This window comes from Macaca mulatta, chromosome 1 (assembly GCF_049350105.2).
Source record: "Macaca mulatta isolate MMU2019108-1 chromosome 1, T2T-MMU8v2.0, whole genome shotgun sequence".
NCBI classification, from domain to species: Eukaryota; Metazoa; Chordata; class Mammalia; order Primates; family Cercopithecidae; genus Macaca; species Macaca mulatta.
In genome coordinates this window covers 234,513,658-234,531,848 of record NC_133406.1, presented here as the reverse complement: position 1 = coordinate 234,531,848, position 18,191 = coordinate 234,513,658, and the positions used below count along the sequence as shown (strand labels likewise).

Below are 18,191 nucleotides of genomic sequence, written 5' to 3'. Positions count from 1 at the left end.
CCGCCCCTCGGCCCGCCCCGCCCCCGCCCGCTCCGAGGCGCGGCATCCGCGGCCGTCTGTCGGTCTCTCAGTCAGTCCGTCGGTCCGTCCGTCCGTCCGTCCATCCGTCTGCCCGTCCGCAGCCCAGCCGTGCCCCCGCGTCCGTCCGCGGCCGGGCCGAGCCGCCCTGGGCCGGTGGCGCCTCCTGACAGCGCGGCGCCGCTGGCTCCCAGCTCGGCTCGGTGCACACTCCCGACGCCGCCTTTAGACGCCGGGGCAAGACCCAGGCCCGGAGCTCTGGGGGTCCGCGGGCCAGAGGGAGCTGGGGCAGAAATGGACACTGAGAACCTGGGGCCAGGGCTGGGGCTCAGGGAGGCCTTCTCGGAGGAAGCCGCATCTAAGATGAACAATCGGGGCGGGGCGTGGAGAGGACACGGGACCAACGGCCAGCGGCTTCTAGGAACTGGGAATCAGTCTGGATCAGGGGCAGCGAGGGGCAAGGTTGGGCCAGTTACGGATTCACGCTGCTCCCTGGACCTGGGGGGGTCCATTGAGGGAATAAAGTGGATGGGCCACCGGGCTGCCGAGTGGTCCCCGCCACCCCTACAGGCTCAGAAATGTTCTGAAACTCTGAGCACCACCGCCCAGCCGGGAGAGGCCAGTGTCTGCAGCCCAGCGCCTGAACCCTTCTCCGTCTCCTCTCCTCCCGTCCTTCCCGCCCCTCCGCCCCTCCCTCCCAAGCCCTCATGCCATCACCACTCCTCATAGAGCACAGGCTGTCTCCCATAGACTGACAGCCTCAGCTGGCCCCATGCAGGGGGAACCGTTTCTGCTCCTTGATGGGAGCCCTGAGACGCCTCCTGAGGATCGTGCCTGTCTCTTATAGAAAGCCCCTGACCACACACACAATGGGCACAAGGCCTCCGGGGCTGCCTGGCATAGTGTCCTTCCATGCCTCTGGGACATATCCGTGACTAGACGCCCCTGTGTCTGGAGGAAAGTGGGCACCTGACCAGGAGACCCAAACCGATTGCAGCCAAAACAGATGCTTGGAGCTTGCCCAGTCCGGCCAGAGCTGCTCCACAGCCTGCACCTGCCTAAACTGTCCCCATACCCCAGGTCCCTGAACAGCTTTTAGGGGGCCCAGGATGGGCCTCAGGGTCTGTCCCATGAGACAAAAGAAGTGTTTGTAGAGAAAGGCCCCACAATAACTGTGGGGCTGGGCAAGGAGGAACCCGGGGCCATGCACACCTATACTCCTGGGTTTCTGGGACAGCCAGGGCCCTCAGTGCCCCCAGTGAGCCCTCTGTGGACAGGTTGGCTCCCCCTCCAGGTGGCCCTGGTTATAAATAGACCACCAGCAGTGGGAGGCTGGCACAGGGCAGCTGTAATCAAGGGTGGTGTTTCTAAATGTCTCGCCTGTGACTCGGGCTGAAACGGTAGAAACGCCACACTTAATTATGGCCACCGAGAGCCATGCCACTTAGAAACACCACAGTTAAGATTGCACACACGGCTATGGAGAGCCATGCCTCTGTCTGGGCCTGGCTCCCCTCAGCCAGCCCAGCTGACCCACTGCCTGCACCAGTGCCTCTGCCCGGCCTCAGCTGTCTCTGGGGCAGGTGGGAGATGGCCTCTGATGGCTGCCCTGGGGCCCTGGGCTTATTTTGTGCTGTGCTGAGATCTGTTGCAAAGGGCTGGGTGCCCCTGGGAGGCGGTTTTTAGGTGCCTGGTTTGCCCAAAGCCACACGGATGAGTGGCTGAGCCAGGACTGAACTAGGGAGTCTGATGTGGGGCCCACCTTCAAGTGAAGGATGTGGGTGCTTTGAGGACCTGGTCCCCTCAGTGAGCCCCTGGGCTCAGGCCCCACTGTGGCCAGCCCTGGGCCTTCTGCTTGCTGGGAAGGGTGGCCTCCTCATCGCTCTGAACCCAGGGCACCATTCTGGCATGGGTCATGGGTGGAGCTGGGGGCCGAGGCTGGCTGAGGCCAGCCCCAGGGGGCCAAGGGGCAGGGTGGGGTGGCAGAAGCTTCATGTGGCTGAGCTTGTCCCTCCCACCCCCAACCCCCTCCCAGACAGGAAATAAGCCCGTCAGCCGTGACTGGGGCCTGGGACAGATTCCCAAGCTCTTGGCTGGTGTTTCTGCACATCTGGAGCCAAGTCCTCACTCTCCAGGGGCCAGAGGGAGCCTTGTGCGAGACTGCAGCTGTTGACGGGCCGGTCTTCTCCAGGCGGCAGGACAGATGTTGGGGCTTCAGGGACAGACTGAGTCGGGAACATTCTCCCAGATGCCACCTCTGGGCATGCTTGGTTGGAGCCTCCTTTTCAGCAGTGGATGCAGGTGGGGTCCTGGCCCCTGTAGTGGCCTTGGCAGGGCCAGATGCACAGATAAACCGTGCTGCACTGATACCCTCACCACACACGTGCTCACAGATATGCAGAGACAGATGCACACACACATGCATAGATATGTCAGTGACACGTATGCCCACAGCTTCACACCGATGGCACTGACACATATTCGTGCTGTCCCTCAGACCCCTGCCCTATAAGCCATCCCGGCAGCCTCCTGCCTGAGTGGCTAGGGGAGTTTCCACATCAGGCACAGGGTCCTGGTGCCAGCTGGGGGGCTCCTTCACACAGGACGTTGGGGTGTCTGGGCAGTTTCTAGCAAGAGGCTGGGTCAGGTTGGGGCTCCCACATGCTGAGCCAGGCCACATTCGGCTCTTCCCACACCATCACCTCTGAGTCTTTCCAAGCAGCCCCACCCTGTTCATAGGAAAGCCACACAGGCTCAGAGCCGGCATCCTCTGCAAGCCAGTGGGGTTGTGGGGTGCTGGCACTCCCACCAGGCAGTGTGGCCCTGAGCCCACATCCTCCCAGCATCAGGGCTGCCTGTGAGGTCCAGGGAGCTGGGGTATCTGGGGCCAGGACACCAAACCAGGGCCCCATGGGAAATGGGCATTCATAGCCAGCGAGTCACCAGCTGGTGTGGCTGTGCCTGAGGTTCTAGGGCACACACCGGTGCTGGGAGGGCTGAGACTGTCCGTGGGAGCCCCCACATCCCACACCCCCTGGGAAAGCAGCCCCCCAAGACAAATGACTACCCAGGACGCGTGGGTCCAGCCAAGCAGCAGCTTTATTAGTGGTGCTGGGTTCTTCCCACACCCTACAGCGTGCTCGGAAGCATTCCCAAGGGTTTCTGCGGAATGCCTCCCAGCGCTCGGGCCAACACTGTGTAGCATTGACACTGGAATGATATAAATAAAGCTTTGGTGTGTTGGTTTGCAGGAGAGAGTACAGGTTAACACTGTGATACGAAAACTTCAGACAATACCAGCTCTCAATGTGAATCGGGTTTTTGGCCAAGGGGGGAACTTCTAAGTGAGTGGACACTGGGCCCGTTGCCATGGCTACTCGAGGCCCCAGCGGCAGGAGGAGGGAGTCTAGGGCTGAGGCTCCGTGTGGCCCTGTCGCTTCGCCTTCATCTGCAGGTACCGCCCTTTGCCTTCCTCAAAGCGCTTCTTCTCGTCCTCGGTCTCGGGCTGTGGACCACACAGAGACAGGCAGGTTAGGGTCACTGAAGAACCAGTGCCGTGGCCTTGTGACCTCGCCTGGGGCCCCAGCCCTGGTGGGTGCAGAGTACCACGCCTCGGCTCCACTGGCCTCCTGGGACTGCCAGGTACCAGGCATGGGGCTCATGTCCCACCTTGCTGATGGGCCCACTGACTGGGCTGAATATGCTCAGCCGAGATGCTTTGAGGGTCACAGGAGCTACGGGTGGCAGAGCTCCACGGCGGGGACACTAAGGTCATGGCGGGTCAGAAGCAGTCAGTGGACCTGCTGAGCCCTGTGACACCCTCACCCCACCTTTCACAGCAGGTGAACTCCAAGCCCAGGGCCTGTTTGCTACTGGACTTTGGTGGAAAATGCACTTGGTAATGAAACCCGGGAGCTGAACATAAGTGGAAAGGAAGAGGACCCCGTATTTGCTGCATTCCCAGGGAAAAGCAGCTGCACATGGCCACTGCCCCAGAGAGAAGCGGGGAAAGCCAGCTGCACACGGTCATTGCCCCAAAGAGAAGTGGGCAGACGCTGTGCTGCCTGTGGCCTTGAGAAGGCCCCAGCCCGTACTGGGAGCAATAGGTCTGCTTTGTGGGGAGGGAGCCCTGTCACCATGCTCTGGACCGTGCACTCAGGAGGCGGCACCTTGGACCCCAGGGACCCCATCTCATTGCTCTGGGGGCAGAGCCAACTGAACAGGTGGGATTTGGCCAAAGACTGGGTTCTGCCCAGGACAGTCCTGGTTCGTGCCTGCTGACCGGCTGCGATTACGAACGGCACCCCCTTTCACTCTAAGTCTTGTGGCCCCTGGGCAGGTGCCACCCCTGGAGTATTAGGTGGTCACTTCTGAGGTCCCATGTGTCTCAACGCCATGTTCTGACTGGCCCCACCCTGGCTGAGAAGTCGGGTTTCATGAGCTGTGCTAATTCCTCTGGGACATTTCATCGCGACATTTTGAGGGTGTCTGAAAGCCACAGAGATGGGGCAGTTGCCCTTCATTTCAGCCACAATGACACCAATCTGTACAGCTATTTTTGGGCCTAAGTGTTTTATAGACAACTGGTATATTGGCAAGAGAGAGCGCAGTCAGTCAGAGGATGTAATGTCAAGTTATACCAAATGCCTCCTCCCCTCAGCTCTCTCCAAAATCGGTCTCTAAATGTCACCAGGTGTAAACTGTCAAAACCTCGCCAGCCTGGAGCCAATAGAATCTTCGGGTATTTAAAGAAATAGGTGGTGCTCCTTGCAGCGGTCCTGGTCCCCCTTTGAAGAGTCTTCGGTGTACACAGGAAAACTGCTTTTCCAAGACACTTTATTGAAGAAGTCCCTCCCGCTGCTACGGTTTGATCTCTGGCTGACTTTTAAAAATAAAATTTGAGGCTATGCAATTTGACCTGAAACAGCCCAGGGAAAACGAAATGTTCTTTCTCAGTTCTAGCAGCACTTCTAAGTGGGCAAGACCCCTGAGATTCCTGGGCCTGGAGGGCACAGAGCCCAGCCCCTGCAGATGATAAGGTCCCCTGAAGACATACATGGCTACATCCTGCTGGGCACAGCTGAAGACTTCTGTGCACACTGAGGCAGAATGTGCTAGATCAGGGCTTCTGGAACTTTTAAGTGCATCTGAGTCATCTGCCAGTCTTGTAAATGCAGATTCTGATCCAGTGGGTCTGGGAGCTGAGACTCACTTCTAACAGGATCCCAGGTGACACAAGCTGTGGCCCACGGACCACACCTGTGTAGCAGGGCCCTGCCCCCTCCCCGTCTGCTCCTGCCCCAAACGGGGGACATCTGAAATGGCCAAGAATGCAAGGTCAAAGCCACCAGGATGGGATATAGGGGCCTTGTCCTCCCCTTCCCCTGTGGAATTGCTTGGTGATACGGAGGGAAGCTGCAGCTTTCTGTCCACCTACAGCGGCCAAGGCTGAGGCTCAGCAGAGGAGCAGCTGCCCACAGCCTGGCTTCCTGCCTACCTTGATGACCCTGTAGCAGGCAGAGCAAGTGCTGTGGGGTGGGGGTGGGGTCCCAGAGCTGGGCGATGAGGCAACAGGGCCTGGTGGGGTTGGTACTGGGTTCTGCTGGCGTTGGAGTGGCTGTGGCAGCCCTGGGAGCAGGAGAGCTGGGGACGGGCAGGCTAGACCACACCCAGGCGCCTCCCAGTCTGAAAGCCTGGCCCCTCGGCTCGGGTCCTCCCTCTAGCTGGTGGAGTATCTGCCCTCCACAGAGAGGACAGACGGCAAAGAGCTTGGAAAGAAAAAGAATCCTTGAAAGCAGGAGAGAGAGAGCCTGGCCCAGGAGAGGCATCTGGAGTGAGAAGGGACATAGCTGGAGCCCCCGCCCAGCCCACAGGAGCCAGGTCTGGCCCGACGAGGGAACTTCCTGGGAACGTGCAGATGTGGGAGACTGGTGAGAAACTTGTTCCCCAAGTGCCTGAGTCCCCAGCCAAATGCTCTCAGGGACCAGAGGACCAGGAGTGGCCAAGGGAAGAGAGGTGGCAAATGGCTCTGTGGAGCCAATGCCACCAGCTTGGGAGCTGTTACCACAGGTGCCCTGGGGGACCGGTGGGAATGGCCCGTCCAAGGCCAGGGCCCTGGAGAGGGGCTGAGGAAGGAAGGGCTGCCAGGTCGGGAGGTGCCTGCCTCGCTGGTTGTCTGTGTCTACAGATCCTCTGGGCTCCCTCCCCAACTCCACTGGGAGTTGAAGCCTCTCTGATGGTCTGTGCCAGGCAGGTTTGAGGATCTATGCACTAAATGGCCTCTTACAATAAACAATGTACACTGGGATGAAGGTTCTGAAACGTCTCAAGTCTGTTTAACTTTTGTATTTCTCAAACTGAGCTGGCCAGGGACCCCTTTCATAAGGAACCAAGCTCTGCCCGGCCTCTGGGACGGGCTGCTTCAGGCAGAGGCTTGCCCACCCCGGGACCCGACCATGCTGTGCGCCCTTCCTGGGATGGTCTCTTCATTCTACCTGGAAACCAGCCCAGCATCCTCAACCCTGGAGCTGGGTGTGAATCCTGATTCACCACTGACTCACATCGACTCCTGTTTTGTAAAATGGGCCAATGTCCACCTCACGGCAGGGTTGTGGGGACCAAATTTCTCCCTGCAGCCATGTTCACCCAGGCATTAAAAACAACACGGTGAAAGCAGCCGGTCACAGGGAGCTGCCTATCACCCATTTATACGAGATGTCCAGGAGAGACATATACACAGAGGCAGAAAGTGGATTTGCGGTTGCCTGGGGCTGGGGGACCAGTGGCAGCTACGGAGTGGTGCTGCTTTTTGGGGTGATAAAATGTTTTGAAATAGACTGTGGGGGGGTGTCCACCTCTGTGAATAGACGAACACCTGCTGAATTGTATCCTGTAAGGGGGTGAACAGAACGGCATGTAATTACATCTCAATAAAGCTGTTAAAAGAGGAAACCTCCACAGGTGAGAGCTCTCTGTGGTGGGGGAGTGGTCAGGGCTGTCCATGCATGAGACTGGCCCCAAGCTAATAACGACACAGAAATTCTTTCTTCTCTTTACTTTTGCATAATTTGACTTTTTCTATAATTAAAAAGCTAGAAAAGCAAAAAGCTAACTAGACCTAGATCTAGGAAAACCAGCCCCTCCTTTCTTCCCCGGGCACCAATGATCTCCAGGCCCCAAAGAGACGGGGTCCTGGCTTTACAAGTGGTGGGCTGTGGGCAGAGCTGACGGAGCCATCCGGGCCGTGCACAGGTGCGATTTTCCCCACTCCCCGCCAAGAGGCGCTAAGAGCTAACTCAGGACCATGCTCGAAATGTTCTGGTCCAGTTCATAGGTGTGTGACGGGCCCTAGGCCCCACGCATGCAGCACGGCCCGAACGGCAGGGAGATCTGCATCCAAGAGCCGAGAAAACCTCCAGCACTTCAGATAGCCCAGTCCTCACCTCTGCCAGCCACACACAGCAGTGTCCCCTAACGATCTGGCCTCCATGACCACCTGGGAGTGGAATATGAGTAACTTCCCACAGCTCTCGGCATCTTTACCAGAGATGTGACCACAGCCCTCCAGCCACCGAGGACGTGGGAGGACCACCCAACTCTGGGCCTGCAGAAGGCACTGCAGACGAGAGCCCTCCCGCCCCATTGCCCCTACATGGGCTGTGCACCCAGAGCAGGGACTAGAGCGATAAGGGGATATTCTCTGCGCGACCCATGCTTAGGGTGCGGCAGGCTGTGTGTATCAGGGTCTTCCTGACAACTCCACCAAGCAGCACGGAAATGATGACTGTTCCACTTTTACCAATGAGGAAGTGAAGCAGAGAGGCTGAGTAACTTGCCCAAAGTGGCAGAGCGGGTAAGGGGAGAGCCTCCATTTAAACCTGGGCATGGAGGCCGCCCTCCAGGTCATCCTATGCTGAGGGGCTTTTAGGGGTGGGACTCGTGCATGGGAAGTGAGGAAGGTGATGGACCTGCAGGGTGTCCACGGTGAACCAGGGTCAGGGGCTTCCCTGCCTCCCCTCACCTCACCCTGGCCCTCTTGCTGACCTTGGCCTCCCCCAGGCAGGGGCCCTGCCCTGCCCTCAGCCATATTATCCGAAACCACTGCAGCTGCTCCCACCCCCGATCAAGCATTCCCAATGCCACAGGCTGAAGGCTATGGCTGCTCCTCTCACGAGGTCAGTTAATATGCAGCCTGAGGCGGGCACGAGCCCGTGTGCAGGTCATTCTCAGGGTCGGCTCAAGGCAGAGGGAGAAGCCGGCGCCCAGCAATGGGCCACAAGGTGGATCTGATGTGGTCCTGCTGTTTAATATTTGCAGCAAACTCATCAGCCAGGCTCTCTCTGCCCTCAGACAAAGTGAATGCTGTCTGATGATGGATGGATGTGTGGGAGCCTGAGAGCCTGTGCGGGCCCCACTGCTTTTCCCATCTCCGGGGATGGTGCTATGTGCTGGATGTTCCAGGCTCTGAGACAGAGTCCAGACCAGCCCAGGAGCCTCAGTGTCACTGGATGAAGTGCCCACCCATGAGCGCTGCCCTCCCAAGGCACGGCCTTCCTCCCTGAGTGCCCGGGGCATCCTTCCAGGGTGGAAGTTTATGAAGATGGCAGTCAAGGGCAGGGACGTCCCAGGTGCCTGAGGATCCAGGCTCACCACCCAGAGGGAGGTGGAACAAAGGGAGGCAGGGCGGTGTCTGTCCCATGGCAGGAGGTTACTGGCTCACTGCTGGTGGGCAGCCAGCCTCCCCAGGCCGTGGCTCTGCTAAATAGTTCTCCTACCCGAGTGACAAAGAGGCCACCTCGTCCCGCTGGGTGAGAAGCTGACAGAGCAAGACAGATGTCTCCAGCACAAGGCCCCACCCAGGGCCCGGCTGCTGCCTCCTCGCAGTCATCTCCCTCCATCCAGCAAAGTAAATAAATGCGTACATTGTTGGCTGCTGCTGTTTTTAATGAAGGGTTGGGGGTGGGGGGAGGAGGAGAGAACGCTCTGAGCTCTGTGGGAAGACAGATGTCTCTCTCAAGTCCCCGAGGCTGCTGGTGGGGGAAGGACTTGAGCCTCTGGGGTACTGGCCAGTGGTGCCAGCTGCCGGGCATGCACTTGTGGCCTCAGGCAGGCTCCTCCGAGCCTCTGGGGCTCCCCAAGAATATGCCAGAGAGAAAAGATGAGGTGGCAAAGGGAAGCTCAGGGCACATGACCACCGTGTATCCCGGGCACCTGCCTGATGGAAAGGATGGGGCAGCACAGCCAGGAGCAGGACTCTGAGTCCCATGGGCCCAGCTGTGTGGCCCAGGGCCAGGTTTGTTCACCTGGAAGCAGGAACTCCACAAAGTGACATGGCAAAGTGCTTCCTGTGGTGCTGGCGCACGTGAGCTCCCACCTGTGTGTGCACATGTGTCTGCGGTCCCTGGTGCATGCATGTGTGTCTGCGTGGCGGTCCTGCTGTCCTCACAAATACCTGAGGCCAAGTGCAGCCTGGGGACTACTCCAAGGACTGCCCTGCTGGTGAGTCGCTGCCCCAAAGGAGGGCTAGATGGCCTGGGGTCGCCTTAAGGCAGCAGGGCCTTTAGGGTATCATGACCACCCATGGGGACAGAAGTGTGGGGAGGGTCCCAGGGTAGCAGGTTGACAGTACACTCCCTCCCTGGTGCTCAGGGAGCACCGCCTGGCACTCAGCACCAAGCCCCTGACTCCCCTGCAGCCTGGTGGCTGCCTGGGCCTGGGGTCTGCGTCTTTTTCCTCCCTCCGCTTAGTGCTTCCTGCCAACTGCTGTCTTCTGGGCTCTCTTCCACTGGAGGGGAAGCCTGTGGCTTTCAGAGCTGAATGCTGCAAACCAAATGTTTTCCACTTTGCATTTTCTGTGCTTGGAGAACACACATTTGGAACGTGGTATGGAGGACGAGTGACTAAGTTCCACCCTTGGTAAAATCAATTGCTTGTCCTTTTTGTAATTAATGAATGGTACAAAAAGCGTTTCCAGTGGTGATATAACAACTTCCTGTAAGCCTGAGGGACACAGACCTTCTTAATTAGGAAGCCATGTAGCATGCCCTCTCCCTGTTATAACAGGAGACAAGAGGGGTCTTGGGATAATCACAAAAGCAATGAAAACATCTCATTATTGAGGACACTCAGCATGGCCAGGCGAGGGGCCCTGTGCATGAAGCCAGCAACGGTGAGCTTAGCGCCAGGACCACCAGCCTCACAAGCACCTGTGTCCCAGGGTCTCGCTGCACCTGAGGACCTTGTCTTAGCGGAGCCTGTCTGCCATCCGCTGCGGCCTCTCCCAGCAGCTGCAGGCCTGGGTTAATTACCTCCTCCGCCACACCCACCCAGGACCGCACCAGCCTCCAGCAGAAAGCAGCCGGAAATCTCAAATAATGAGATCATCATGGAGAGTCATAAACACCCTCACCAGGGGCTCCCCTCACCCAGCAGCACCTGCTCAGACCCCAAAAGAACTGCCCCCGAGTGGGGCCAAGAAAGGAGGTATAAAGGCCAACGGGAGGCTGCTGCCAGAGGCAGGGAGATCATCGCCACAAAGGGGAGAAGAGGCGTCGGGACTGGGGCCTGGGTGGTGGCCTCTCAGGAGCCCCTCTTGCAGGCACGGAGTGCCGCGGTCCCGGCACGCTCGGCTCCAGGCCCCTGTGCTGGGACTGTGGACATGGCAGTCCCCAGCCTACACCAATAATGATCACAGCTGCCACCTGCTGAGTGCCCACTGTGGGCCAGAAGCCACATGCTCACGGCACACCTCTGCTCTGCGAGTGCCCACTCTGTGCTATGCCCTGTGGAGCCCTTCCTGTCCTGCTGGAGGCCAGCACTGTGCCTGGACACAGCAGGGGCACAGGAGGCATTTGCTGGACGGACGGATGGATGGATGGATGGATGGACGGACGGACAGACAGACGGATGGATGGATGGATGATCAAACAAATGAACATCAGATCAAACAGCCTTAATTCTAAATAGGCATGGTCTTTATGTTAACGATTCAAAACCAGTACTTCTGCTCAATCAACACTGGCATCATCTATCCCCAACAAATTCGAGGGCTCAGACCATGGAGGGTCTGAACAGGAGCCTGCAACAGTGACAAAGGTGAGATGGGAGTGTCCAGCACACCTAGGCTTGGCCATCCCCCTGGAGACGGGCCAGCTCTATGGCCATGCTGGGGACTTGCTTCTGATCCTGCACACATAGGCAGGGAGGCCTCTGCATCATTTCTACCACCATGTGGGGCCCAGGGCCTGTTTCTTCCAGCACCTTTGCTGGCAGGGCTCAGACGTGTGTCTGGCCGCAAAGGGCCTTTGCCAGGGCACTCCACGCCCCTTGCTGAGAGCGCCAAGTAGGCGGCCTCCAGCCCCCGGATACTCCAGGCATGAGCTTGCCCTGCTGAAACACTCCAAATCCCATGGCCAGGACCTCATGTGAGCCCAACAACTCTTCCAGGCCTCCCCGATAGGCTTCTCGCTCACCTTCCGCAGCACCCTGGGTCTAGCTGGGATGCTCCCTCGATTCACTGAACCCTCTGGAAATCCCACCCACGGGCTTCTCCTGGTACAGCCACCCTCCTGGCAGTGCTCACTCTGTCCATGTCACAAATCTGACAGCAGAGGGGACAGAGAGGCCCCAAGGCTCCACCCCACACTCTGTTGTATGCCCCCCAGGCCTGGCTCTATGCAGATCCTTCTGTAAACCTTCATGGGGAGAACATGAGCAGCTCACCGTGCCGAGGTGGGTTTTTTTTTAACCCCCTGCAGCCCGTTAGGCTGAGGTGGCATCAGAAGAGCTGCCTACCAGTGCTGCTCAGAAGGGCCAGTGTGTGACTGTCTGGACACAGTGGATCTTTCAGAGATACGTGCAGGGCAGAAACATGAAAGGTGGCTGGAGAAAGAGTCTGGGCTCAGGCAGAGGGAAGGCAAGAGCCAGGCTGGAGGAGAAGGCTACATGCTCTCATCTGCGCCAACCTCCTTCTCGGTACCCAGGCCTTGGGTTCTAGGCACATGGGACTCACCAGCCACTGGATGTTCCCAAGCACTAACCAATGAGGTGACAGGAGCAGCTTCAGAATGCACGTATTTTCCCATCACAAGACTGACTCCCGCTAAAAGCAGGCAAAAGGAACAGAGAGCAGGACACTGGATTCTGAGCCTCATGAATATTCTAGTCCATGACTCACGCCTGTGGGCTGGCAGCAAGGTGGGGGCGGGAGGGGGCAGGGCTTCCCTCACTAATGGCCAAACGCGGCAGGCGGCTCACCAAGCCCTTCCAGGAACACGCCGTCAACCTTCTGCACTCCAGTAACAGCTGAATTTCCTAAATTAGTCAGCAATTAAAAAATTATTCCAAAAGTTCAATCTTGGCCAAACAAACAAAGGAAGCAGGTGTAAGAGCCCGCACACTGGTGAGGCAGTGCCCATCCCCGGGCGAGTGCACAGAGGCTGCGCGCGGCCACCGCACAGTGCTTCCGCCCACTCTTTTGCTCCTGAAATTCTCTGGGAGTAGGTGCAGCCCCTCCCTGCCTGCAGGAGCCTGTGGCAACGGGGTGTCCAGGATGTTGAGGCAGCAGAGACCCTAGGGCTCTGCCCATGACAAAGGCCCCACGTGGGGACCTCTCTCTCTGTCCTACATCCTGGGACCACACCTCTCTTCTTGTCCTGGCCCGGCCTGAACACAGTCAAGAATGACCATCTCTGCTCCTGAGGCTTCTTCGAGAGGAACGGGGCCCATGCAAGGACCCCAGGCCCCTCTGCACACCGTGCCTGGGGGTCAGGCAGGTCCTGCGGGTGGGGAGCGGCGGCCACCACCATGGAAAGCCTTGCCCCATGCTTCCTCCTAAGTGCAAACGGGCGAAGGACCGTCCAGCGACAGCTCACTGAGGCGGCTCGGAGAGGGGACTTGGGGCAACAGCCTGGCGACGGCTCAAGACAGCCACAGCCAAGAGGCATCTCCAGCCTGCCCTGTCTGCAGCCCCCACATCGGTGCGTCACAAAGCTGTGGCCCTCAGCACTGCATCGCAGACAACTTCCAGAAGCCTGCGGAGGGCCTTTCAACTGACTTCAGCCCTGGGGCCCATCCTGCCCCTCCGGCTGGACAGCAGGCCAAACAGTACCCTCCTTCCAGACGCTCTGGCCCATGCCATGCTGTCCTCTCAGCTGGCGCGGGGCTTACCGGGCCCCTGCACTCATGCAGGTGAATCAGCTGAGGCCGGGAGAAGGAGGTCATGGGGCAGCAGCAGAAGTGAGGTGGGTGTCATGTTCCAGAGCCTTCTGAAAGTTGTGTGGGTCTGTGCTGAGGCCACGCCTCACATAAGGCCCCAAGAGAGGCAAAAGGATCAAACTGGAGTGGAAAACTTTTGCACTAAAATGTGCCCTAACCCCCACACTTCACAGTGGCCTGCGGAGGTTCAGTCACCTGCCCAGCACTGGTCCTGAGATCATCTGGGGCTGAAGCAAAGGCCCTGGGCTGAGCACAGTGGGCGTGGTGTGGGTGGGCGGTGTGGTGCGGGTGGGCAGTGCGCTGGGACTCCCAGGGTTTAGGTTCTCGCACAGCAGGGTTCTCAGGCGGGGCTCCTCCCAGGACCCCGCAGTAGGGCCTGGCTGGGAGAAGGCACAGTGGCATCGACAACGGCAGCGAGCGGCCCCCTTTCCCAGGCAGTGAGGTCCCAGATGGGCCTGTTGGCCATGCGACCCCGGACGAGTGACTCCCTGCCTGGCACCCCCTCCTATCTGGGGACGGGAAGCAGACACACCAGCTCCCAGAGGGGCTGGCATTCCCTGAAGGCTCTGGTTTCGATGACCTCACCCAGGCACCACCCAGGAGGAAGCCTCCCCTGACCCTCCAGTCCCTTGCCCACCCAGGAGACAGGCAGCAGCCTCCGCATCCAGTTGCCCTGTCTTCCTAACCGGAAAGCAACCCTGTTGATGACGGCCTCCGGCCTGGCGGGACCCCCTCAACACGAAGCTGCCCGAGGGTCTCAGGGGCTCTTCTAGGTCGGGGCACGTCAGAGTGGACAAAGCTCAAAAGTGTGCGTTTTCCCTGTGTTCTTAGAACTCCCCTGGCTATGCATGAGGCAGCTCTAAAAGGCAAGGTAAAGATGGCCACACCTAGGCCAGGCACAGTAGCTCACACCTGAAATTCCAGCACTTTGGGAGGCCAAGGCAGGTGGATCACGAGACCAGCCTGGCCGACATGGTGAAACCCCATCTCTACCAAAAATACAAAAACTAGAAAGGAATGGTGGCAGGCGCCTGTAATCCCAGCTGCTCGGGAGGCTGAGGCAGGAGAATCGCTTGAACCCGGGAGGCAGAGGTTGCAGTGAGCCGAGATCGCGCCACTGCACTCCAGTCTGGGTGACAGAGTGAAAAAACAAAACAAAACAAAAAGATGGCCGCACCCACCTTCCTTATTGCTTCCCACTCCCATCCAAAAACATTTCAGTGGCTAAAGACTGAGGCTCGGAGTCCTGGCCTGGCCACCTCGGGAGACCCTGTGGGATGGGCTCGCTGCAGTTTGGAAGCCTGCTTTGCAAAGACCCTGCCCTGCATCATGTGGCTGCGCAGTTGGAGCCTTGGCTAATCTGGGGACACAACCCCTCCCCAGTGTGCCCGGGAAGCAGTGGGGTCATGGCGCTCACTCAGCCCTGACAGCCATGGTGTACCTGGAACAGGCTACAGGCTTGTCCCTGGTCAGGGGCCTGGGCGAGCCCCGCACCACGCCCTGTCTATACCTCCTCCTCAGGCCCAGGCTAGGACCCACAAGCTCTCAGCCCTAACTCCCTGGTTCTGTGGAGGCTACAATGCCCACGCCTGCAAGAATCAGAGGCAAGTACCGCCCTCACCTGAGGTGCCAGGGACGTCCTCCGCTTCAGCAGACAAACGGGCTCTGACCCTGCCGCAGGCTGAAAAACCTTCCCACATCTGTCTGCTGCCGCCTGCCTCCTGCTGTCCCTCCCCACAGGTCACTTCTCCAGCCCCTGTCCGCCCAAGGTCAGAGGGCACTGCCACCAGGTGGCCTGGCTTCACCCGCCGAGTTGGCCTCTTCTAATACAAGACAGGGAAGTGCTGGCAGCTGCCCTGAGCGGATGCAGCAGCCCCCAGCATAAAATATTCATGGCGATGCAACTCCAAGCAGAGAGGCTGCATCCGTGTCAGCCAGGCCCTGGGGAAGGGAGCTAAAAATAGACAGGAGGCTGAAGAAAGCTGACGTGGGGATGGGGGAGGCGACTGGGAGTAGGAGGAGGGGCCGCCGGGGCACATCTGGAGAGACGGAATGCACAGCAGGTTCACCGCACACAGCACACACGTGCTCCCAGCCCAGAACTCGCGCTCATGTGGGCCGTCCCCAAGTGAGAGCTGCAAATCCCTCTCCGGGCAGCCTGCCCCGCCAGCGGCTATTTTTATCGACATCAACACTGACATTCGTGGGCCACAGGACACCTCAGTGAAGAATCAAAGACCATCTTTAATGAGTGAGAAATAACAGCCTAGATTAGCATGATGCGGCCACACACAGGGGATGGGTCGCCATTCCCTCCATTCAAGCCGGTGCCCTTCCCTGCCCCTCTGCAGCCCCTTCCCCCTGGGCCAGCCCTCCTCCTGTACTCTGACCCACCCCAGGGTATGGAGTTCTGGAAGGGGCAGCCCCAGGACTGCTCCCCAGCTGGCTCTAGGAAGGTCACAGGCCCGGCCCCAAAAGCCTCCGTTACCTCAGGCTGCTCTCCACACGAGGCTGGACCCCCTCGGGTTGGACTCTATAGGGAGTGGGGGATGTGAGGCACAGAGGCCTCCTCCCAGAGGGCCCACGGATCGCTGGCCCCTCACAGTCACTGCACTGGCCTCCCTGAACCAGCCGAGTGCTGGGGTCGGTGCAGGTGGTCCTGCCCCCACATCCAGTGTGCACGGCCCAGCTGGGGGCAGCCGGGAGAGGGAACCATCATTGGTGGGCAAATACCAACCACGCCCGCAGCCGCTGCCAACCTGGGAGGATGCCACCTACTATCAGCTTTGAGGGGCTGCTATTGGGAGACCCCCCAGGGCACCCCATCAACCTGTACTGAAGCCTGTTCAAAGCACAGGTGACCCAGACCCTCCTCTATTTTATGTTCATATGCGTGAGCCCCACAGACTCCCACCAGCCCTCTCTCCCCAACCCTGCCCCGTCCTAGCCAGGTGGCCTCGGGTGTGTCACTGTCCCCAAGCTCCCCCATTACAGACAGTGGCTCTGCCTTCGGCCCTCGCCGTTCCCTTCACCTGAACGGTCCCCACAAGACAGCTCCTGCCCTTCTTCCCTGACTCCAGGCCTCCACTGAGGCTTTCCTTGGGAAGGAACTTATTTAAAATTGCACCTGTCCCCCCACAGACTCTGATCCCTTCATTCCCTGCTTTCCTCTTCGTGACCCTGGACATCATTCAACTTCCTCTATCTTCACTGCTTGTTTACTCCACCCTCTGAGAGGGTGTGAGGCCCCAGGGAGAGCAGGTGAACAGCAGCAGACAACGAAGGCCCCCCATCTTCACCCACCCCAAGGGTTGGGTACTATGTCCATCACCACCGTACAGATGAGGAAACCGAGGCACATAGAAAGTGCGTGCCTGAGGCCACACAGCTAGTAAGTTTAGAGCTCTGGCTGACCCGGGCAGCCGGGCGCCTGCTCCTGGACGTGTGAGCCTGACAGTCCACGCAGCGTCTGCAGTGCGGGATGCTAGGAGGGGGTCTGGAGTGGCAACGCTTCTCTAGAGCGGTTGTGGGTGCCCTTCTAAGGAAAAAATGTCTGAGAAATGCTGTAGCTCCAGGAGGGTCTGGGGAAGGGCGGCCCAGACGGGAGCAGCAGGTGCACAGGCACCGGGTGGGAGTGAGCTTGCTGCACCCACACCCAGGGCACGTAGGAGCCACCGTGCATTTCGGTGGGAGACGGAGCGACTCGGATTTTGATGACCAGTTCCCTGGGCCGCAGGGAAGGGTCAGACTGAGAGCACCAGGAACAGAGGAGGGAGCAGCTGGGGACTGAGCCGGGGTCCCATGGGAACAGTAAGAGCTGTTAGGGAGAGAGGAGCGGAGTGGCACTTGGTGGGCGTGGGCATGGGGGCAGTGGGGAGGAGCCAGCTGGGTTCCCAGACTTCCAGAGCAGCACAGAGGCGGAGAGGGATTTTTTTGCAGCGGGGAATAATGAGTTTCATTTGGGACAAACTGTATCTGACATGCTTTCGGAAACCCTGTTGAGGGGGGCAGCACTGCCCAAGTCAATTTGGGAGTCAACACGACACACAGGCGATGCTCGAGGCACAGGCCATGGATCCGACCACCCCAGGAGAGAAGGGCCACAGGCTAGGACCTGTCAAAGCCAAGGGTTAGGGGACTGTGTGGTGGCCAGGGAGGCCAGAGTGTCCCTACAGACACTACAGGGTCCCCTGTCCAGGGAGCACAGCCTTCACTGAGGGCCTGGTCAGCTGTGCTACAGCCAGGGAGAGGACGGCAGACACGGCGTGTCCTTGCGTCTATCCACGCTGCCCACAGAGGGAAGACAGAGCTGGGAAAGTTCGTCCAGGAGGCAGGAAGAGGTAGAGAGCGGGGAAGGAGAGAGCTTCAGGAATGTGCCTGGGTCAGGTGGGGGATTCAGCATCAGGACAGAGAGCAGCCATGCTGAAAAGCATCACGAGAGGGGCGCCAGGTCCATCAGAATAGACCAGAGCGGGCCCGGGTGGGAGTGGAGCCCATACCTCGTGGCCGAGAAGAGCAGGCATGTTTAGAGAAGGCGTGTCCAAGGTGGAAGGAGAACCAGACACAGGGCTGAAGGTCAAGGACAGAGGAGGCCGGAGCCTCACAGCAGGGTCAGGGGCTGAGGAACGACTGCAGACCAGCCCAGGCGACATGGAGGGAGGACGCCATCCTGCCAAGGGCCGATGAGCGGCACGGTGGGCTGGGGCAAGGCAGGTAGGCTTACAAGTAAATGGGGAGGGGTGGGAGCAGATGAAGGAGAAAGGAGCAGGCAACAAAGCAAGCCCTGACAGGGCAGGAGGGTGGCAGCCTAGGGTACTTTGCCACAGAAGAGGCTGTGGGGCTGGAGGCATGGAGCAGTCCTCCCACCAGAAGGGGAGCGTGCCTCGTAAGCCCCAAGTCAGAGAGGGGCCTGGTCACGAGAGTGGCGCAAGGGTGGGTCACAGGCACTGTGTTAGTGC

General features: G+C 59.2%; 2 protein-coding genes across 12 annotated transcripts in view; both read right to left on the bottom strand.

Annotated features, from left to right (window-relative positions):
• RPL22 (ribosomal protein L22) overlaps positions 1 to 18,191 on the bottom strand; it is a 251,157-nt gene that overhangs the window by 80,008 nt on the left and 152,958 nt on the right. The window contains exon 1 of one of the 7 annotated variants that reach the window (XM_077962982.1): positions 14,720 to 14,723. The exons of the other annotated variants lie outside the window; for them this stretch is intronic. The gene's annotated coding sequence lies outside the window, so the exon portion shown is untranslated. Of the gene's footprint in view, positions 1 to 14,719; positions 14,724 to 18,191 lie in introns of those variants that run through there. 7 annotated transcript variants of the gene reach the window in all.
• ACOT7 (acyl-CoA thioesterase 7) overlaps positions 3,100 to 18,191 on the bottom strand; it is a 192,508-nt gene continuing 177,416 nt past the window's right edge. For all 5 annotated transcript variants that reach the window (XR_013408990.1, XM_077977866.1, XM_015141617.3 and 2 more), the window contains one exon: positions 3,100 to 3,523. Coding sequence is in view for 4 of the 5 variants with exons in the window: in XM_077977866.1 (XP_077833992.1) it covers positions 3,425 to 3,523 (99 nt within the window). In the remaining variant the exon portion in view is untranslated. The remainder of the gene's footprint in view (positions 3,524 to 18,191) is intronic.